The 22,873-nt window shown below is 45.9% G+C and overlaps 2 protein-coding genes across 9 annotated transcripts in view; both read right to left on the reverse strand.

The window, feature by feature from the left end:
• Positions 1-4,399: 4,399 nt before the first annotated feature.
• Positions 4,400-5,878, reverse strand: RNASE1 (ribonuclease A family member 1, pancreatic). Of its 3 annotated transcripts, none has more exons than XM_005560714.5 (3): positions 5,831-5,878; positions 5,283-5,353; positions 4,400-5,127 (listed from the first exon to the last, which is right to left on the reverse strand). In XM_005560714.5, the coding sequence occupies exon 3, from the start codon at positions 5,100-5,102 to the stop codon at positions 4,644-4,646; it is 459 nt and encodes a 152-aa protein (XP_005560771.1). In that variant the 5' UTR covers positions 5,103-5,127; positions 5,283-5,353; positions 5,831-5,878; the 3' UTR covers positions 4,400-4,643. The 3 variants fall into 3 exon arrangements, with proteins under 3 accessions (XP_005560771.1, XP_005560773.1, XP_045252028.1); XM_005560716.5 differs by having other exon boundaries at positions 5,283-5,365; XM_045396093.3 differs by lacking the exon at positions 5,283-5,353.
• A 12,181-nt stretch (positions 5,879-18,059) lies between these two features.
• Positions 18,060-22,873, reverse strand: part of LOC135971932 (embryonic stem cell-related gene protein-like) — a 29,160-nt gene continuing 24,346 nt past the window's right edge. For 3 of the 6 annotated variants that reach the window (XR_010588352.2, XR_010588353.1, XM_073996877.1), the window contains 2 exons: positions 21,629-21,725; positions 18,060-18,461 (listed from right to left, as the gene is read on the reverse strand). Coding sequence is in view for 2 of the 6 variants with exons in the window: in XM_073996877.1 (XP_073852978.1) it covers positions 21,711-21,725 (15 nt within the window). In the remaining 4 variants the exon portion in view is untranslated. Of the gene's footprint in view, positions 18,465-21,628; positions 21,726-22,873 lie in introns of all 6 variants that reach the window. The other 3 variants (XR_012415515.1, XR_012415514.1, XM_073996878.1) reach the window with 1 other exon arrangement.

Below are 22,873 nucleotides of genomic sequence, written 5' to 3' on the forward strand. Positions count from 1 at the left end.
ACAAAAGGCCCTTCTTGTCCTTCCTACCCTGATGTTCCTTAATTCCACAGATCTCCAGACATGATCACATGTACATCTACTCATGAGCATACACACTCATGTCCCCGTGCAGACAGATTTTTCTCTATGCTACCATGGCCCCAGCTCCCCTTATCTCAGAATCCTTCCCTTAAATAATTATTTGATGGTGTTTGCTGGAGAGTAATGGGAAGTGAGGAAGAAAGGCCATCAGACATGCTGTCCTGAGGTGTTGCCTAGTCCTCCACCTTCATTAGGCGTGCTTCCAGTAAAGCCAGGGAAATGCCTGACCCCACTCCTCCATTCTCTGCTGCTGCCCTGGTTTCACATCCACATCAGCCTCTCCCATCCATGAGCTCTGAGCCAAGCCAAAAATCCTCATGAGCTCCCAGGGCCCATAAGTCCAATGAGCCCTGGAGGGGTCTACCGGCCAGCTTTGAGTCTCAGAGGCTGTCTAAAGAGCCTGAGTCCTAGAAGGGTGTCTGACGTCTTCCAGGGTGATCCATACCTCTAAATGTGGCTTTGTGTTGAGAGGGTAGCTCTGAAATAAATCAGATCTCAATGACAAAACTTTTCTAAAAATGCCTGCTCCTACCTAGCCAGAAACTGCATTCTGCTGCCCAGTACTGCAAGAAAGAGTGTGGACACTCATCAAGAAAGCCGTAAGTGTAAGGGGACTTTGTGATGATCAAGTCTTTCCCCCTGGTTTTATGGATTAGGAAACTGTGGTCCAGAGAGGGATACAGATTTGCCTCAGGGACACAGGGAGCTGACCGTAGAGTTAGGACTAAACAAGGCACCCTGGCCGACTGTCCACCCTGATGCATTCTTAGGTGGAAAGGGAAGGAAGGTGACCCTGAGTATAGGCCCTTCCCAAACTTGTTTCTAAGAAGAAACTAGAGAATGGCATATGGGAGTAATGAGCTTTGAAATGCCACCACCATGCTCTCTAGTAAAGCATGCCCTGTGACTAGCCATTCAGATCAACAACTCCTTCTTTATTGTTACTTAAGAACACAATTGTTACTGTAAGCCTAAAACTGCTGTAAAAAATAAAGTCAATTTCAAAAAAGAAGATGATGGCAGCAACAGTGGTAGCAGCAACAATAAGGGCATGGGAAGGAAGACGCTCATGGAGGGAGGATGCTGAGAAGACACCTTCCTACCTATGCTTACTGAAAACCACAAGAAAAAAAAGACATGCAAATTATTGAATGCTTTGCAGAGGTACTATGCAATTTGTTCCCCAGAAAGTGGCTACTGGGAAACTGTTCTGATATGCTTCCAGGTGTGCCAGTGGCTAGTCTCCGGGAGGCACACTCATTCTGTACCTTCTATTTAAGGCTCCATCATGCATCATGAATCATGCATGTGGAGGGCTGGGACACCTTCATGATGGATTCCAAAAGCAGTATTAAAGTCTGCTTCCCATGATGGGCGTTGAGATTCAGAGCTCACCTACGGTTCATTCCCACGTGCTCCATGAGGTCTGAATCAGTCTAAAGAGGCAAGAGTGGGAGCTGGGAGCCACCTTTCCTTTCCCAAGTCTAGAGAAAGTTCAGGGTGAGAATACTGATTGAGGAGTAAGAAAGAACCTTATGCAATGATCAGTTACTCTTTTAACTGAACTCATTTCAGGTGTAGACGACTGACCTGTTTTGATGTGTGGTAGCGCTGGGAGGAGAGGGGCTATCTGCTACTAGAATTGAAGGAGGAATTTACCATAGAGAGAGGCTGGAGTGGAGGGAGGACCAGCAGGTCAGAGAGGCAGAAGGTCCTCTAATTTTCTGAGTACACTTTCAGCTGCCAGGGTAAGAAGGAGCTGGTCTGGGCCAGGCGCAGTGGCTCACGCCTGTAATCCCAGCACTTTGGGAGGCCAAGATGGGTGGATCGCAAGGTCAGGAGTTCGAGACCAGCCTGACCAATATGGTGAAACCCCGTCTCTACTAAAAATACAAAAATTAGCCGGGTGTGGTGGCATCCACCTGCAATCCCAGCTACTCGGGAGGCTGAGGCAGAAGAATCACTTGAACCCGGGAGGCGGAGGTTACAGTGAGCCGAGATCACGCCATTGCACTCCAGCCTGGGGACAGAGCGAGACTCCGTCTCAAAAAAAAAAAAAAAAAAAAAAAGAAGAAGAAGAAGGTGATCTGCTGGAGTATATTTACCTCTCCACTGAGAATGCAGAATTTCTTAAGCTTATTTGAAGAATCTTTTGAAAATTAATAGTATCCTTTTCAGAAAAATGACTGGATGTGATCATTTCTGCCTTTATGCAGAGATCCATCTTCATATGTCAGCACCTCGATTTTAAGATTCACCTGCTGGAGTTCATCTCCTAGAAAGTGTTAGCACTACTTTATTTAGGGGGTAACAGTGGCGTCCCCCACAGGTCAGAGATGTCTTATTTGTCCCCAGGTGGCTGTGGTGCTTCTCTCCTTCATTGTGTCTGGTCCTCTCCGAGACCTGGCTTGGTTTCTTCCCCCTCTGCCCTCCTATTCAGGGCTCCGTGCCTCCCCAGAGCCTTCCTGGCTATGCAGGGGTGCACCTGGACACTTCATCTTCACTTACTGCTTTATGCCCCAGATGGGGGGCCCCAGGAGTCCTGTGGCAGGGAAGGTGAGAGGAGCCGGAAGCCAGAGCTGGTGAATGTGCAGATATGGAGGAGGCAAAACTCCAAGTGAGTGTTTGTAAAAGCTTCACTAAAGTGTTCTCGTAAGATTAGCAGGAGGAAAAATGAGAAGCTTTGGGGCTAGGAACAAGGGTGAGATAACCTTAAGAAAAAAAATGGATTAAGGAAGACATATTTAGAAACTCGAAGTTTCCTCTTTTTTTGTCCTCCATTCTCACTGCTAATAAGGAATGAGATCCCCATTGCCACAGAAGTGTGGGAATGGACCTTCTCACCTGTAGGTTTCCTTCCTTATGCAGAGCCCCCAGGGCTGAGGATTTACTCTACGTTAGAAAATCACAGCCTCTACCAACATTTATAGATGTAGTATACAACGACAAGGACAGAACTAGTCATGTTGGTTGAAAATAGGGCCTTTCTCTAGTTCTGTGACCTTGTCTGGAGCCAGATGTCATTGTAAACAGGGGATCAAATGTAATGATTAAGTGTCGACAGACGCAAAGGTAGTCTTTCAGTGGCTGTCAGGAAGGGTTGCCAAGAATGGAGTGGACTCACAGGCTAAGTACACTGGGAGCCTGTGAGAGCCCAGCAGCAAGCTCTGGGAGAGAGCCACCGCTCCACAGCACTTAGTGAGGAGGGGAGCTTTCTTCCTGAGTTAGAACAATGGCTTGGAAGTCAGGAAACCTAGGGTCTACTTCCAGCTGAACCACTAACTAGCAACAAGCCATGTGCAAGTCACTGGAAAGGCAGGGGTTACATTTGGTCAGGGATGGCAAATGTGTGGCACACACACCCTTCCCCGTCTTGTGCCTTCATTAGAGGCTCTTGTTCAACCATATCACTGTCCAGAATTTTTTTTTCTACAGCATTTTGGGTAGGCACTTCTTTTTTTTTTTTTTTTTTGAGACAGAGTTTCACTTTTATTGCCCAGGCTGGAGTGAAGCAGCACCATCTCAACTCACTGCAACCTCCGCCTCCCAGGTTCAAGTGATTCTCCTGCCTCAGCCTCCCTAGTAGCTGGATTACAGGCACCCACCACCATGCCCCACTAATTTTTGTATTTTTAGTAGAGATGGGGTTTCACCATGCTGCCCAGGCTGGTCTCGAACTCCTGACCTCAGGTGATCCACCCGCCTCAGCCTCCCAAAATGCTGGGATTACAGGTGTAAGCCACCATGCCCGACCGGCACTTCCAATTAGAGTTGGTACACAAACTGAAATCTACTTGCTATCCCTCAATTCCATGCTCTCCAAAGTCACTTCTAGCTCTAAAATGTAAGATTCTGACTTTCCAACTAAGAGGTGCCCATTTTTCTGATTTAGTAATAGCTTACTCAAAAAAAAAAAAAAAAAAAAGGAGAATGGAAATTTAGGATCATCATTTCATTGACTCCTCTTCCTCATCCTGAGGCTAAGCAGGGTCTTCCTGAGGTTGCACTCACCTTCCTTCTGTGCCACAGAATGACTGTATTTGAGCTTCACCCCTCTGTCAGTTCACCCTGCATGGCAGTGTCCCAGGCTGTTGCTCCCTTTTGTCTAGAACAGCCCACACTTAATAGTTTTAGGTTTGGCATCAAGGAATCTACAAGGAAAGGAATTTTCTCAAGCCACTAAAATCCAAGTCAGAAGGGAAAGCATTTAATTACTTCATTCACCGTTCTCCAAAGCGAATCAGATTTACAGTTCTTGCCCCTTGCTGGAAGCCAATGCCAGAAACAGTACCTAGACAGAACCGCTTCAGAAATCAAGTGCTTGCAACTGTGTTTTATTGAAAGAAAGAGTGGAGGGGTTAACATGGGGCCCACCTCACAACCCACTCTTCACCCCCAAAATCACGCAGGGGTGGGACTCAGGAAAAGGAAGCATGAGTGTGTTGACTAGGAGCCCTAACTGGAGTTACATCTTTCATAGCAGGGAAGGAAGAGGGAAGAGGGAAGAGGCAGCTGTGGAAAGGATGAGGCTGAGGGAGGTGGGGTATCTCGCTGCTCTGACCTTAGGTTGAGTCCTCCACAGAAGCATCGAAGTGGACTGGCACATGTGGGCTCCCTTCACAGGCCACAATGATGTGTCTCTCCTTCGGGCTGGTCCGGTATGCACAGTTGGGGTACCTGGAGCCGTTTGTCAGGCGGCAGTCTGTGATGTGCATGCTGGACTTGCTCTTGAAGCAGTTGGTCTGCCCGTTCTTGCAGGTGACCTTTTCCTGGAAGCAGACATTCTGGACATCTACCAGGGGCTCATGCACAAAGGTGTTCACTGGTTTGCACCGCCCGTGCGTCATACTCCGGCGCTTCATCATTTGGTTGCAGTAGGTGGAGTTGCTGCTGGGGGAACTGCCTGAGTCCATGTGCTGCCGCTGGAATTTCTTGGCCCGGGATTCCCTGCCCAGGCAGCCCAGCACCAGCAGCACCAGGACAAGCAGAGGGAGCAGGATGACAGACTTATCCAGAGCCATGGTGGCCTCACTTTCCCGGAAAAGCCTAATTGAGAAAAGGAGACAGAAGGAAAAGAGCCCTCTTAGAAAAAGAACTCCAGCTCCCACCTATGGCTTCCCTGGCTTACAGTTTCTGTCTCAGGTCAACCAGAAAGATGTCCGTCCCACTTCCTGAGGTTTTTTGTGTAATGAGACACTCACGTGTATCCTTCTCCACAAGCGTTTTATTGCCACTCTCCAAAGCGAGGTCTTTTTCCCGTTTAGGTGGTGACCTACGAAGTGACCTAAAATCCTGTCAGTTTCTATCTTTGAATACTGGTGTTTCTTTGATCCAAAATACATTTGTATCCAGTGCTCAAATGGCTCATCGAAACATCAGTTTGAATAAATCATGAACCAAATTGTATCCCCAACATCTAGGACCATGGGTGACAGAGTCTTGTTGTCTTACAGCATAAGGGAACTCAGGCCAGTGCCTGACACTGGCCTCATAAAGGATTCCGTTGTATTCCAAAGAGAAATGCTGGCTTCCCCCAACTTGAGGGCTCCTTCTTTTCCAGTTCCATGGATGCTCTGCAGCCTGCACGTTCCACCCCGACCCCTCTGCCTCCAGCTGATGTTTGCCTGGGCCACATTTTTTCAGCGCTAGCATCATCCAAGCTTTCTCAGTGCTGTGGACTGGCCCTAGCTTCTTCCTCTCCAACCCTGAAGCAGAAGCGGCACCTGAGAACACCTCTTGGACTGCTTACCTGGATCCGCAGCTTGGTGTCTGAGAGAGATGGAAGGCCAGTTTCTGCAGTCACTCAGCTCCTGGGGTATGGACCTTATACAGATTACAAAGGGGTTTGGCTTCCAAGAGGAAAAGGGTGGGAGGAGCATATCGAACTCAGTTGAAATAAAATCAAGGACGTGAGGAAGGAGTGGTGAATCACCCAGGCCACCATCTTTCCAGGGCTGCTGAAGAAAGAGCAAATCTTTGCCTACATTAGTCTTTCCTCCTATGTAAACCACATCTGTCTGCTGATGCACAAGGAGCAGCAGAGAAAGCCACTACAGCACTGGTGCCCAAACCTGACACACTAGGGACAAAGTCCTTGTTACTTCTTCGTGGGCCGTTTTCACCAAGTAGACTTGGAGGTTAACAAAGGACGCAAAAGGTGATCACGGGAAAGGGAGGCCCTCTCCTCAGGAGAGGTACTGATGGGAGATGTGGAATTCTGGCCAAGGCTATTCCAGGGCTCCTAGGGAGCAAAACCCAAGTCTCTTTTTAGGAGGGTATTCTCCCAACAGTACCTCTCCCGGGGGTGGAAGGTGGGGTCGAGGGGAATGGAGGCTGTCCTGCTGCCCCCAGCTGGAAGGCTTCCCAGATCTGGAGAAGAAACGGGGAGTAACTGAATAGGGAGGAGGAGGAAGCTTCTAGGGTGAGCTCACCCAGTTCTGGTCACTTCCCGCCCACCCTCCTCCCCCTGCTCTGGGGGCATCGAGAGGATGGAGCTGTTCTTATCTACTGATCAGAACCACTGGTAGGTGGGAATTGAGTAGAGAAACTGAAGATAAACTTAAATCCCAAATCTCAAATTCTTTTTGGGTAAAAAATACAAAGCATATCATATTTGTTAGCAGCAGAATGCACTCCTAGAAAGAGACCTGTCCTTTTGCTGAGTAACAATTTGGATACCTGTGGAGTAAGAATTATCAAAATATCCCTTCGTGCTCTGTATTCAGACTGTTTCAGCCTTTCTGTGTAAAAAGTGGCCATGGTGAAATTATCTGACCTACGTTGTGTGGTTGTAGGTCATAAGATCCTCATTCCAAAGAAGGTCCTGCCCCCCACACCCAGAAAAAAGAACGACTGCTCAGGGAGGCCAAGAAGAATCTAGACAGGGAGGCCTTGCTGGGTTTCCCCACTCAGTCTATTTTCATTAGATCTCACCCCTGTTGTCCAATCACATTTCTACACAGCTGTTCATACTTTGTTGATACCTAAGTGTAAAAATGCCCACTTTCCCCTCTATCTTTGGGTCTTCTGAAGGCCCCCGTGTTGTGTTAAGGAAGGAGACCACTACTACTCCTGCTGCCCTCCTCCCCCCACCTTGCCTAGTTCACAAGACAGGAAGAAACAGACAAAGAAACAAAAGAAAGATAAACAGCCAGACAACCTTGGCACCACCACCCGACCCTAGGAGTTAAAAAAAGTAATAATAATAACATCAACCCCTGACCTAAACTGCTTGTGTTATCTGTAAATTCCAGACACTGTATGAAAAAAGCATTGTAAAACTTTTTGTTCTGTTAGCTGATGCATGTAGCCCCCAGTCACGTTTCCCACGCTTGCTCAGTTTATCACGACCCTTTCACGTGGACTCCTTAAGGTTGTAAGCCTTTAAAAAGGCCAAGTATTTCTTTTTCGGGGAGCTCAGCTCTTAAGATGCAAGTCTGCTGATGCTCCCGGCCGAATAAAAAACCTCTTCCTTCTTTAATCCCGTGTCTGAGGAGTTTTGTCTGCGGTTCGTCCTGCTACAGTGTAAAACTCTGATAAATAAAATTGTATGCAGTTTTCCCTATTAAACTGTCTTTTGTCAGTTGATTTTCAGCGAAACTTCGGAGGGTGAAAGGGGAATTTTTTCTTGGCTCCTATAGTTTGCTTACTCCCCCAGCCCCTACCTATATTTTATTTTTCTGAGTCTTAAATAATACTTTCATTATCTTGAATAGTCAAGTTAGAATGTGTTCATTCATTCATTCAACTGTGGGATACAGACATAGATAAGGCACAGGACTTACCCGAAAGGCGCCTGGTGGGATGGTTTGGGTTAGTCAGGTGGACCCCACTAAGGTACTGGGCGTGGCTGCACAAAAGTGGCCTCCACCCAGCAAGATGATTGCAGAACCACGGTTCAGATGTGAACAGATCTTCTGTAACTATAATAAGGCTCTTCAACAGCCCCTGGCCCTAGGAATCCTGAAACTACAGGAAGCCATTTTGTCTATTTATGCATAGCAATCTAGACAAGCCTGTGGAGTTTTAACTGCACTTCATAGGGAACCATCAAAAGCCCTTACTGCAGCATTATCCTTGACCCAGTTGCAAAGGCACAGCCCCGCTTGTCTTAGGGCAGTAGATGCCACCCCACATTTGTTGTTGCTTCTGCTGAACTTGTTCTAGGCTCCCTGCTTGACCTCCTGGTTCTCATGCAGCACAGGCATTACACCTGACTGAGAACTCACTGCACATTTCAGGCAGCTGATTAACCTCTTATAAGATTCTATCGCTCTCTCCCTCTCACATTACTACTCATCTCTGCAGCAGACTGAATTCTGCCACTGTCTGTCCCTACTGGAAGGGGAGCCTCTTGATTGTCTTACCTCAGCAGGGAACATTCGGCATGTCAGTCAGATTTATTAACAACTCCTATTGAGAACCCGGACCTAATATGATTTACTGATGGATCATACCACAAAATTGACACTTGAGGTTAGTACACTGAGGGAAGAAAAATCAATTCTTCCTTTACCCTCCTAGAGTCTAGGGCTGGGGGCTCTGTAAATTAAAATGACAAAAGACAGATTTAACAGGAGAAAAGGCATAAAAATTTAATTTAATATTAATATTCGACATGAATATGGAAGTCTTCATAAAAAAAGAAGTGAAGACTCAAAGAAGCAATTAAACCTGAGAGTTTCTAGGCCATTTTGACAAAGAAAATTGTGCAGAAGTGATAAGACAGTGTTCCATGAAAGGGCCACATATGTGAAGTGGCCCCAAATGCTGAAGGAGCCTAGAAACTAAAGAATGAGGCAGACAAATTCAATTTGTCAGTAAAGAGTGTTTTATTCTACTGGGGAACTTATAGACGGAAGTGTCGTCTTGGGCAGCAGCAAGACAGGTAAATCTCAGCACTGCTATTCCCCAGACCCACAGCTTATATACCACAGGGAAAAGGGGTATATAAAGTGCTGTATAGAGACAATGAAAGGCAACCCTTCAGAACAGGCAAGAATGCTGTATTTGTCATAGCCCATAATTTGCATGATAACATCAAGGTTGTTTTGATCTCAAGGCAGGATTTATAGTGAATGCATTCAAGATGGAGTCACTTTTGTCTCTGCACATAGGAAAGGGGTTTTGAGCTTCAGGGGAGGTTGCGACAAGTGGACTAGGAAGTGTACAGTATATAAGGGTTGTTTAGTAAAGTTCGTTACGCAAATTCAAGTTGGTTGCCTTCTCCATTGATAAGTCCTCCGTGATTAAGTCCTCCTCTTCCTGGCACAGGAAAGGGAGACATCTGTACAAATGGGAATATACATGGAAATTTATCTTACAAAAGGGAATCTTGGCTAGGCGTGGTAGCTCACGCCTGTAATCCCAGTCCTTTGAGAGACCAAGGCAGGCAGATTGCTTGAGTTTAGGAGTTTGAGACCAGTCTGGGCAACATGCGAAACCCTTTTTCTACAAAATATACAAAACTAGCCAGGCATGGTGGCACACTCCTATAGCCTCAGCTTCTCAGGGGGCTGAGGTGGGAGAACGTTGGAGGTGGAGGCTGCAGTGAGTCATGATTATACCACTGTACTCCAGCCTGGGTGATGGAGAGAGACTCTGTTTCAAAGAAAAAAAAAGGAAATTTATAGTTCTTTCACAGCAGGGAAGGAAGAGGGGAGAGGCAGCTGTGGAAATGATAAGCCCTGTTTTTCGAGTTTTTCCTGCATTTACTGTTTTTCAAAATAATCAGCTCAAAATTATTGAGCTGGCATATTCTGGTTCCCTATGTTATTAGTAGGCTATGCTATCCCTATTTTAAACTCTCCTTAAGAAAAAGTCTACTACCTGTAGTAAAATCAGCCCAGATAGCAAAATGTATTGCATTTACTAGAATTTGTCAACTAAACAAAGACCAGAGAGCAAACATATGTACAGACTGCAGGTATGCTTTTGGAATAGCATATGATTTTGAGATGCTTTGAAAATAGGCATTAGAAGGCTGGGTGTGGTAGCTCATGCCTGTAATCTCAGCACTTTGGGAGGCCGAGGTGGGTAGATCACCTGAGGTTGGGAGTTCGAGACCAGCCTGACCAGCATAGAGAAACCCTGTCTGTACTAAACACACAAAATTAGCCGGGCGTGGTGGCGCATGCCTGTAATCCCAGCTACTCAGGAAGGCTGAGGCAGGAGAATCACTTGAACCCGGGAGGCAGAGGTTGTGGTGAGCTGAGATCGCACCATTGCACTCCAGCCTGGGCAACACGAGCAAAATCTCTGTCTCAAAAAAAGAAAAAAAGAAAAAAGAAAGAAAATAGGCATTAGAAATGGACAGCAAGTTAAGTAACTTTCAGATGCACCCCCACTTTCTAGAGAGGTGGCTATTATATAGGTAGAGGTCCACATAAAAAGAGACAATATGAAAACTAAAGGAAATTCTCTAGCCGATCATTATGCCAAAGAAGCTACTTTAACCAAGCTTGTGACTCTATCTATGCCTTTAAAGGATAAATCTCTGGGGGATTCAAAGAGGCCATTATAAAGTGTTGACTGATTTTGAAAAAGAATGGAAAACATCTGGTTGTACTCTTCACTCAGATGATTCCTGATGCTGCTTGGTGACACCCAGATAATCTCAAGTAGATATTACTAAATGAGTTCAAAACATACCACCCCAAAATATGCCATTCTGGCATATGGATTATTTTGAATTAAAAGCCCTTGAAAAACAGCAGATGCAAGAACAGCAGGTGACGCATGGCCCAAAAGTAAGCTCAGTGAAGGAAGACATTCTTATCACCAGAAATGGGGGCAGCTGAGGTTGACAGAAAACGGCAAATAAACCTTGTTAAACTAGCCCTTATCTCCCTAGCCACTTCTCCATAATTAACAACCCTAGCCCATATCCCTTTGACTTGTTTTCACAATTTACTGCTCTTTGTTTAACTTAGTATATAAGCATCTACCCAAACTGGTTCATTTCCAGATGGCTTCCATGCCATATAAAACGTAGATTAAATAAACGTGTATGCTTTTCACTTTTTAATCTGCCTTCTCTTACAGAGCCCTGCCTTAGAAGTTAAGACAGATAAGAAAGATATTTCCTCCCCTACATTATCGGGATTTCTCCATGAATGCCACCCATTGTGGCATAGACAAATTGGTTACTGTCTTAAGTAAACATTGGTAGGAAAACTGAAAAGATAACTGAGCTTACTTTTGGGCCATGTGTCACCTGTCAAAAATATAACTCTGGAAAAACTGTAAAGTTGGGACATGGCCAGAAAACAAAGTGTCTTTGGACACCTTCAGACTGTTACATGGAATAAAACCTTAGACGAGGGTACATTTTAGCTGAGTTTATTTGAGCAAAGAAAATCAGAACAAAACAGAGCAAACAAAGCAAAAACGAAACAAAACAAAAACAGTTCAAAAATCAGGCACAATTTGGAACCAGAGGAAATTCAGAGAACTCCAACCGATGACATAATCTGATAGCATTTATAGGAGACAAAAGAAGCATGGTGCAGAGGCAGCTTCATTAGTTACAGCTTAATTGGTTAATTGGTTACAGAGTCTCCTGCAATTAGTTAAAGCTCAGCTACAACATATTGTACGCCTGTAAACAACTAAGCCTAACAGATCAAACAACATACCATATTTGTTTGATCTGTTAGGCTTAGTGCAGGAGCCCAGTCCAAATCAATCGCCTTGCATAAATTTTATTTCACAAGACACTTAACAGGCTTTCACTCTTCATAGGATTTGAATATGTTTTAGATATTGTATTTCTGTTTTCAGGATGAGTTGAAGAATTTCTTTGCCAAAAAGCTACAGCCCTTACAGCTGTGAACAAGCCACTTGATTTTGTGTTTTCCACCTGGGGCATCCCACCTTTTATATCAAGTGACTGAGGCACACACTTTAAGGCGACCTTTATAAAAGAACTCTTACTCAAAAATGACACCATCCTTACCACCCACAATTTCCTGGAAAGGCTAAAAGGACCCATGGCATCCTTAAATTAAAATAAACAAAAATTTCAGAAACTCTTGAGCTCCCTTGCCCAAAAGTATATCCACTATCCTTTATGGATATACAGGCCACTCTCTTGGAGACACATAGGTTATCCCCCTATGAATTGATACCTGTAAGGTCCATACATTTAGAGATTTCACCTCCAATACTAGAGTCTGTCCTACTCCATGCAGACATGACAAGACACTACAGGGGACTCATGTAATGTATCCGGTCCTATCACCAACAGATTAAGGCCCCCTTCCTACAAAATCTTCCCAAACAACCTCCCCGTGATCCTCAACTAGTGGATTTGTCTACTGGAAGAAAAATCAGAGAATAACTGCTTTTGAACTTCATTCAAAAGGAAGAGACCTTATCAGATACTGTTAACAATAGATACAGCAGTGAAACTCCAAGGAACCAACCTTTGGGTTCATGTTTCACAACTGAAGAAGAGATTCAAAATTTCACACAATTGGAAGGCCACTTCAATTTTGTCTGCACCATTGCCAACGCTTCTTGTGATACTTAGGTCGAGGACACAGGCAAGGTTAAGAAAAAAAAAAAAGACTATATATTGCTTCAAAAAAAAAAACCTATTAATATTTGGATCTCTAAGTCCTCACGGCCTATGGGATTTGTTTTCTTGGCCTAGGTTAAGCAATTGGATTTCCTGGTTCCAAAGCATCTCAGAGAGACTATCAATTGTTCTTGTTTTTGTGACAGTGGTTATGATGCTAGTTTGTTCCATTTTATCCAGAGTTTTAAATGCTTCTATGCAGCCACTCTCTCATCAGATGATTGCCATAATGATACAATAGAAAGATCAGAAGATCTCACAATCCAGGTCACTATGAAGATACTGAACAATTTATGATTGGTGAAGATCTGAAATTCTAACTTTCCCTGAGTTGGTCAATTTCTGAGAAGTCAGAGAATGACCAAAAGCCAGGGCGGGGGGACTGAAGACTGATCATACAAATGAAAAATGGCCAGGCCATATATAAAGATGGAACTCTGACCTGTAGTCTCCAGCAATAAGGATGAGAAGCCAGTCCACAGCAAACAATCCAGGAAGCCAAAGAACTCCTATAGCAATTGGTCCCAAATAGCTGGGACTTGATTATTCCTATTTTATTTTTTAATTTTTTCCTTGCCTGAAAGTCTCTCTTTATGGACTTGATTAATAACCGAAAAGTTTCCTAATATTTATTTCCACTTCTCCAAATTACGACTAATCAGAGAAAGCCAATATGCATCCCTAATCCGTCACATAGGATGCCCTGCTTCCAGTAGCCCACTCACAGCTTCCCCGTGCTGCAGTCTGCAACCAGAACATCCCTGAAGCCTTCCCTGTTTTCCATTGTAAAGATTCCCACTCTCCTGCCTGCTGTGAGTGTCTGCCAAATGCAAGTGATGGTGGTTGCCTGCCATCTGTGGCCAACTCTGAATAAACAGCCTTTACTTACTCTCATTTGGGTGGCTGTGTTCATTTCCACAAGATCTTTAGAAGAAAAAGGAAGTGGATATGTACAGGGTAAGGACGTTTTTACAAGAAGAGCTCAGATAATCTGAAGGATGTCCTATCATTAGGCTGGCTCCAAAAGCTCAGCACAGCCCCCCAAATACACATGTACGAGCACACACACACCCTACATGCACATGCATACAATATGCACACACATACAATAGATGGTACTCTGGGATTCCTTTTGAACCCCAGAAAGTAAGAAGGCAAAGGAAAATTAGAACAGGAAAAGATGGAAAAGTGGGGGCAGACAAAGGGACGGGAATGGCATTTGAAAGGGGAAGGAAGTGAGGAGAAAGGATGGAAGAAGCAGCCAAAAGAGATCCGAAGCCCGTGCTGTCCCACACCTCTCACCCATTCCCTACAACCCAGATGCCCGTGAAGATAAAGTAGGGTAACAGCCAAGATGACATCCCTCAACTCATTCCCTTTATTTTTTATTTATTTTATTTTATTTATTTTATTTTATTTTGAGACAGCTGTTACCCATCTCAGCTCACTGCAACCTCCGCCTCCTGGATTAAAACAATTCTCCTACCTCAGCCTCCTGAGTAGCTGAGATTACAGGCACCTGCCACCATGCTCGGCTTTTTTTTTTTTTTTTTTTTTTTTTTTTTAAGTAGAGATGGGGTTTCGCCATGTTGGCCAGGCTCGTCTTGAACTCCTGTCCACAAGCGATCCGCCCGCCTCGGCCTCCCAAAGCACTGGGATTACAGGTGTGAGCCATCGCACCCGGCCAACTCTTCCTCTTTTGTAGGAAGTTCATTTCTGGCCTGCAGAGTCCTGTTCCCTGAATCGTGTGCACTTAGGCCACTTACGGTCTAATGCTGACCTATGACAGATCACGGAGCGGAACTGGGCAAGAGACTACAGTGGAAGTGGCAGAGTCAGAGACCTCCATCTTAAGTTCCCTCCGTCTGGGGACTCTTTCTCTCTTCTCTCTCTCAGTGGCCTCAGACATTAAAGAATTTGGGACAGATACATTTAAAAGTTCATTCTCAGTCATGTCTGAGGAAGTATATCTGAGTCCGAGGGCGTTTGAAGGCATGTGAGGGGCAGGAATGCAGCTTCAGAAAAGCTGTGCTTCGTCTTCAGGTCTCAGTCTCTCCTTCCTGAGCTCCTTCCCTGTCTCGCTTCTTCTACACATCTACACAGAAACTGTCTGTCCGTCTCCCTTTTCTTAAGAATCCAGAATCATTTAGAACCCTGTCAGGGCCGGGTGTGGTGGCTCACACCTGTAATCACAGCACTATGGGAGGCTGAGGTGGGCAGATCATGAGGTCAGGAGCTCAAGACCAGCCTGACCAACTTGGTGAAACCCCGTTTCTACCAAAAATACAAAAATTAGCCAGGCATAGTGGTGCACGCCTGTAATCGCAGCTACTCAGGAGGCTGAGGCAGGAGAATCACTTGAACCCAGGAGGCGGAGGTTGCAGTGAGCCGAGATCACACCACTGCACTCCAACCTGGGCAACAGAGCGACACTCTGTCTTTAAAAAAAAAAAAAAAAAAAAAAAATATATATATATATATATATGGCTACTATTTAAAAGGACTTCTCTCAATGAGGGTGGATATAGCTGAATCATTTTCTTGGGAGGAGCATCTCCTGGCTCCCCAAAATCTCTCCGCAGAAACTTGTGATAAGCCTGAGTGTGAAGGAATGGTGTGAGGGGGGGAATCATCCAATTGCAGGAAGGTGAGAAACAAGGAGATGGAGTCTGATGGGCTCCAGAAGGTATGAGTGCAACTGGCCTACTTCAAGTCCTTGAGAGCCCGAGTCTGTCCTCCTTAGACAGTGACTCTGCAGTGAAGACATCAGATTTCTTAGTGCTTTTCCCAAAATGCCATCTTCTCTGTGACTGAACATGGCTGGGCTATCCAGGTCCCAAGTTTGAATTTTTGAAGGGAGGACAAACTTGAGAGTTCAGGGCAGTCTCCCCAGACCACAGTCACATCAGGAAACCACACCAGTAACTGACCTGCTCCCAGGCTTTGATGGGGAGATGAAGGGAAGTACATTTTTGCCCTTTTCACAGAGTGCCTGGAAATTAATCCCTGAAATCCTCCTAAAGCCAAAGGTAGCCCTAGGAGGTTAGAACTATATCTTAGAAACAGATGTGGGAAGACCCACCTCTCCCATGTTCTCTCAAGTAACACATCTGCCCCCATCCCAATCTACACAATTTTGCTGACTGCAGCAAAGGTCAATTTGAATTGCAGGAACTTGGGAGATTTTATGATCCTATGGGCAAAAGAGTCTCTTAGGAGACAGTATAGCCCCTCAAGCCCAATCCAAAACTAAGCATTTATAGGCCTCAACTGAGACACCTCCTCCCCAGTGAAACATTATGCATTCTTTTCCTAATTTGTGTCTCCTGTCCACACTGCAACGTTTTGCTTCATGTGACAAACCAACTACTGAAGGGGAAAATGCAACCATGGCTGTGCTGGTTGTCATTCTTGTGTTTATTCCCCTTTTATAAGACTCTCCACCTCTCTGTCCATTAGGCTCCCACTCCCACCCCCACCCCCACCTCCACCCCACAGCATGAACTGGGGTAGAAAGAGGTTCTGATGCTTGAGCCCTTGACTGAGGCCCAGCAGGCACAGTTTCTACTTTCCCAGACAGTAGCCCTGACTGGCCTGTGAGCCCACTAGGTGTAGTCAACAGTCTGGTCTCCAGAACACACAGGGGGCCTCCACCTCCCCTGGCGCCACCATCCCAGCCTCCTGACACTATCAGTTTTCCTCACTCTCCTTATGTCCCTTCCCACCCCCAGAGACCAGCCCTGGTCTTGTAAAATGGAAATCAGATGTTGCCAGGGTGTCTAAAGAAAGATAGAGACTTCGTTAACTGTGGTTCCTGATTACAGAAGACCTGATTCCCTTTCAGCCTGGGTTGTTCAGTGATCTCTTGACTTCATCCATTTTCCGAGAACTTTTCCTATCCCTGACTCAACCCACCAACACCACCATTCCCCTCTACAGCAGGCACCAGTGCCTCCCATCCCTTCCCTAAGGGACAGCCCACCTGCCCCAGTCCCTCTAAGAGCTTATTGCTGAGGTCATTAAAGTATGAACTTTTGACCAGGACTCCCACATGAAAGAAAATACAGATATTTACCTTTGAACTCAAGGAACAAAAAGACCCAAGCAATGTAACTTCCTCCCATTGTACTTCCAACCAAGTAACTTCCTCCCATTGTACACAGGAGGAGACTGAGGGCCAGGGCAGACCAAGGTCAGACAGCACCTTGGCAGCAGAGGTGGAAAGCATCCTCGGCCCTGGCTTCCCCACTCTGTGTGGCAGCATTCTCACTATACCGTACTGGCAGGTACGCTTCAAGTGGGGAGACTGCCTCCAGGATGTGCACCCAAAGGGCTGCACTTACGGTGAAACTGATCTCTTCTTCTAGGTCTGGATTTCCCCTAGAGTCCTCGCACATCTCTTCCTGCTGGGAATTGTGGTGGGAGAAAACAGACGGCTTTGCTGCTGACCCCTTCCGAGGAGTTGCAGCATTGGGGACTCCTACTGAGGTCTCATTAGGGACCCTTCACTGGGGCAGCTGGAGTGTGGGTGAGCAGGTCAGGCCTCCCGCTCTTCAGTCCGTGGGGCATTTGTTGATTCCACAGCGACACTGGAGGAAGGGAAGCCTTCTTAGGGGGACGAGGCCTCTAGGAGGACAGCTCCTCCAAGCAGTAGCCTCCCTCTCTTTGAAGAGGTCTCACACGCTGGCTTCATCAAGGAAGCAAGGTCTGGAGGAAAATAATTGCTTAGAAATGTTTCTGGTTGGGTGCAGTGATGCATGCCTGTAATCCCAGCACTTTGGGAGGCCCAGGTGGGCAGATCACTTGAGGTCAGGAGTTCGAGACCAGCCTGGCCAACATGATGAAACCCCGTCTCTACTAAAAATACAAAAATTAGCCAGGTGTGGTAGCACGTGTCTGTAATCCAAGCTTCTAGGGAGGCCGAGGCAGGAGAATTGCTTGAACCCAGGGGGTGGAGGTTGCAGTGAGCCGAGATCATGACACTGCACTCCAGCCTGGGTGACAGAGTGATACTCTATCTCAAAAAAAAAAAAAAAAAAAAAAACAATGTTTCCTATCACATCTTCCATCTCCTGCCTCCTCCTTCTGTTAATCTTGAGGACTGTCACAATGGCATGACAGTGCCTCTTTTTCCATAGGAGGACATGTTGCCAAGGGACAAAGCACATGGATGGGGGAGCCTATCAGGCCTATCAAGGTGAAGAGAGGCCAGTGTTATCTCATTTAGAGAACAAGACTCACATTTGCTTAAATGGAGCCTGTTATCTGTCACTAAATTCAGTCTTCTGACCCATTGTCTGACCTGCTTCCCTCACTCCAATCCAATCTGGCTGAGTTCCTGCCCACTGAACATGGTTCTTGTCACACGTGTCCATGTGAAGAGAGTCCACCAACAGGCTTTGTGTGAGCAACAAAGCTGTTTATTTCACCTGGGTGCAGGCGGGCTGAGTCTGAAAAAGGAGTCAGCAAAGGCTGGTGGGATTATCATTAGTTCTTATAGGTTTTGGGATAGGCGGTAGAGTTAGGAGCTATGTTTTGTGGGCAGGGGGTGGATCTCACAAAGTACATTCTCAAGGGTGGGGAGAATTACAAAGAACCTTCTGAAGGGTAGGGGAGATTACAAAGTACATTGATCAGTTAGGGTGGGTCAGAAACAAATCACAATGATGAAATGTCATCAGTTAAGGCTGCTTTCACTTCTTTCGTGGATCTTCAGTTGCTTCAGGCCATCTGGATGTATATGTGCAGGTCACAGGGGATATGATGGCTTAGCTTGGGCTCAGAGGCCTGACATTCCTGTCTTCTTATATTAATAAGAAAAACAAAACAAAATAGAGGTGAAGTGTTGGGGTGGTGAAAATGTTGGGGGGGGGGTGGTATGGAGAGATAATGTGCAACGTTTCTCAGGGCTGCTTCGAGTGGGATCAGGGGTGGTGTGGGAACCTACAGTGGGAGAGATTCAACTGAAAGATTTTGGGGTAAGGGGTGATATTGTGGGGTTGTTAGAAGGAGCATTTGTCATATAGAATTATTGGTGATGGCCTGGATGTGGTTTTGTATGAATTGAGAAACCAAAGACACAAGGTCTGAATAAGAGAAGAAGAAAAGCAGGTATTAAAGAACTAAGAATTGGGAAGACCCAGGACATCCAATTAGAGAGTGTCCAAGAGGGTTCAGTGTGATTACTTGCTTGGTTGTTGAGTTTTTGGGCTCTATTCTTGACAGAGTCCTTTTTGTTAAGTTGGAGGCTGAGCTTGGTGAGGTGTGTTTTTAAAAGACCATCAGTCTGTTCTACCTTTCCTGAAGACTGAGGACGGTAAGGGGTATGAAGTTTCCACTGAATATCAAGAGCCTGAGAAACTGCTTGGGTGATGTGACTAATAAAGGCCAGTCCATTATCGAACTGTATAGAGGTAGGAATGTCAAACCGAGGAATTATGTATGACAGAAGGGAAGAAATGACTGTGATGGCCTTCTCAGACCCTGTGGGAAAGGCCTCTACCCATCCAGTGAAAGTGGTTTTTTAGTTTCCTGACTCAGGGCATTTGAGTAAAGTCAATTTGCCAGTCCTGGGTGGGAGCAAATCCCCAAGCTTGATGTGTAGGGAAGGGAGGGGGCCCGAACAATCCCTGAGGAGTAGTAGAATAGCAGATGGAACACTGAGAAGTGATTTCCTTGAGGATAGATTTCCATAATGGAAAGGAAATGAGAGGTTCTAAGAGGTAGGCTAGCAGCTTGTAACCTACTTGGAAGAGATTATGAAATGACGATAGAATAGAATGGGCCTGTGAGGCTGGAAGGAGATATTTTCCTTGGTCCAAGAACCATTTGCCTTGTGTGAGAAGAGATTGATAGGTGGAACTTTCAGTAGGAAAGTAGGTGGGAGTAACCAATAAGGAGAAAAGCTGGCTGTGAGGGACGGAAGTTTGAATGCTAGCTGCTTCTTTAGCTACCTTGTCAGCATAAGCATTGCTTTGAGCGATGGGATCTGATGCCTTTGGTGGCCCTTGCAGTGTATGACTCCAGCTTCCTTTGGAAGTAAAGTGGCCTTGAGAAGAGTTGTTTTTTTTTTTTTTTTTTTTTTTAAAGAGACATTAATGATGGAGGACCCTTGCATAGTGAGAAAACCTCTTTCAGCCCATATAACAGCAAGGTGGTGCAGGATATGGAAGGCATATTTACAGTCAGTATAAATATTGACACATAATTCCTTTGCAAGAGTGAGGGCTCGAGTTAAGGCAATGAGTTTGGCTTGCTGAGAAGTAGTGGAGGAGGGCAGAGCAGTAGCCTCAATGATAGATATGGAAGATATTACAACATAGCCTGCCTAATAGCCTGTGTGGCAATTAGGCCTGGTGGAACTGCCATCAATAAACCAGGTATGAACAGGGTGAGGAACAGGAAAGAAGGAAATATGCGGAAATGGAGTGAATGCCAGGTGTATCAGAGAGATACATTCATGGGGGTCAGGTGTGGTATCAGAAATAATGTGGGAGGCCAGATTGAAGTCTGGGCCAGGAACAATAGTAACTGTGGGAGACTCAACAGAGAGTGAGTACAGCTGAAGGAGCTGGGGAGCAGAAAGTATGTGTGTCAGGTGTGAGGAAGAAAATAGATTTTGGAAGTTATGAGAACTGTAGAGAGTGAGTTGAGCATAGTTTGTGAGTTTTGACGGCCTCTAAAAGTTTTAAAGAAGTGGCAGCCACCACATGCAGACATGAGGGCTATGCTAAAACAGTAAGGTCAAGTTGTTTGGACAGAAATGCTACAGGGCATAGTCCCAGTTCTTGTGTAAGAATTCTGACCGCACAGCCCTGTACTTCAGCTGTGTGTAATGAAAAGAGTTGGGATGAGTTAGGGAGAGACAGTGTGGGAGCAGATTTTAGGGCTGCTTTTTTTTTTTTTTTTTTTTTTTTGTGAGACGGAGTCTTGCTGTGTCGCCCAGGCTGGAGTGCAGTGGCCGGATCTCAGCTCATTGCAAGCTCCGCCTCCCGGGTTTTTACGTCATTCTCCTGCCTCAGCCTCCCGAGTAGCTGGGACTACAGGCGCCCACCACCTCGCCCGGCTAGTTTTTTGTATTTTTTAGTAGAGACGGGGTTTCACCGTGTTAGCCAGGATGGTCTCGAACTCCTGACGTCGTGATCCGCCCGTCTCGGCCTCCCAAAGTGCTGGGATTACAGGCTTGAGCCACTGCGCCCGGCCTAGGGCTGCTTTTTAAGGAACGGAAAGGGGAGTGGAGAAAGGATTTAGGATTTATGGGGTCAGCTAGGTTTACCTAGAACAGAATGTGTTGTGGAGGGAGGTACCGAGGATAGGAGAGTATGTGGGTTAGGCACCATGGGGTGGATAAGCAAGACAATTTGGTTGATAAGGCACAGATCCTGAACTAACCTGTAAGACTTGTCTGGTTTTTGAACAGGTAAAATGAGGGAATTGTAAGGAGAGTTTATAGGCTTTAAAAGGCCATGCTGTAACAGGAAAGTGACAACAGGCTTTAATCCTTATAAAGCGTGCTGTGGGATGGGATATTGGTGTTAGGTGGGGTAGGGTGATTAGGTTTTAATGGGATGGTAAGGAGTGCATGATTGGTTGCCAAGGAGGGAGTAGAGGTATCCCATACTTGTGGATTAAGGTGGGGAGATACAAGGGGAGGATGCAAAGGAGGCTTTGAACTGGGGAAAAGGGCAGCAATGAGGTGTGACTGTAGCCCAGGAATAGTCAGGGAAACACATAATTTAGTTAAAATGTCTTGACCTGATAAGGGAGCTGGGCAGGTGGGGATAGCTTAAAAGGAGTGCATAAAAGAATGTTGTCCAAGTTGGCACCAGAGTTGGGAAGTTTTAAGAGGTTTAGTAGCCTGGCTGTCAATATCCACAATGGTTATGGAGGCAAGGGAAACAGGCCCTTGAAAAGAAAATAATGTGGAGTGGGTGGCCTCCATATTGATTAAGAAGGGGACAGACTTACCCTCCACTGTAAGAGTTACCCAAAGCGTCCATGAAGGTCCAGGAGGCTTCTGAGGCGATCAGGCAGCGTCAGTCTTCAGCTGCTAAGCCAAGAACATCTGGGAAGGAGTCAGTCAGGTAGCCTTAAGCCAGAGTTCCAGGGGCTCTGGGAGTGGCTGCCAGGGGGGTTGGACAGTCCGGTTTCCAGTGGGGTCCCACACACATGGGACACAGCTTAGGAGGAATCCCAGGCTGCAGGCATTCCTTGGCCCAGTGGCCAGATTTCTAGCACCTGAAGCAAGATCCTTGGGGAGGTGGTCCTGGAGGAACGCCTGGCCACTGTGGTTCAGACGTATTAAAGTTCTTGTGTTCTGGAGATATGGCTGGGGTTTCTCTCACAATGGAGGCAAGTAATTGCAACTCAGAAATACGTTGCTACTTGGCTGCCTCTACTTCATTATTGTACACCTTGAAGGCGAGATTAATTAGGTCCCGTTGTGGGGTTTGAGGGCCGGAATCTAATTTTTGGAGCTTTTTCTAATGTCGGGAGTGGATTAGGTGATAAAATGCATATTGAGAATAATACAGCCTTCCTCTGGGGTCTAGGACAGTAAAACGCCTAAGGGTTGTTGCCAAACAGGCCATGAACTGGGCTGGGTTTTTATATTTGATGAAAAAGAGCCCAAATGCTAACTGATTTGGGAAAAATCAGATAAAGAAAAAGGAGCATTAACCTTGGCTATGCCTTCAGCTCCAGCAACCTTTTTAATAGGAAATTGTTGGGCAGGTGGGGGAGGGCTAGTCAGGGAACGAAACTGCAAGCCAGACCGGGTGTGAGGAAGGGAGGTGATAAAAGAATTATAGGGTGGGGGAGCCGAGGCTGAGGAAAAATTGGGACCTGGCTTGGCCTGGCTGGTGAGCAGCAGCCTGGGGAGGAGAGGTCAGATGGGTCCGTAGAAAAGGAGGATTCAAAGGACTCAGAGATTGGGGTGGAGACTGAAGGAACAGATAGGAGACAAAGAAGAAAGATTTGGGCTGAGTCACATTGGGAGCAGAGACTAGGGAGGGACCAATGTGTAAAAGAATGCCTGGACGTCAGGCACCTCACACCATTTGCCCATTTTTTGACAAAAAGTATCTAGATCTTTTAGGATAGACAAATCGAAAGTGCCATTCTCTGGCCACTTGGAACTACTGTTGAGTTTGTATTAGGGCCAAGCAGTGTTGCAGAAGAAAATAAGGGATTCAAGTTTTAGGTCAGGGGTGA

This window comes from Macaca fascicularis, chromosome 7 (genome assembly GCF_037993035.2).
Source record: "Macaca fascicularis isolate 582-1 chromosome 7, T2T-MFA8v1.1".
Classification (NCBI taxonomy): Eukaryota; Metazoa; Chordata; class Mammalia; order Primates; family Cercopithecidae; genus Macaca; species Macaca fascicularis.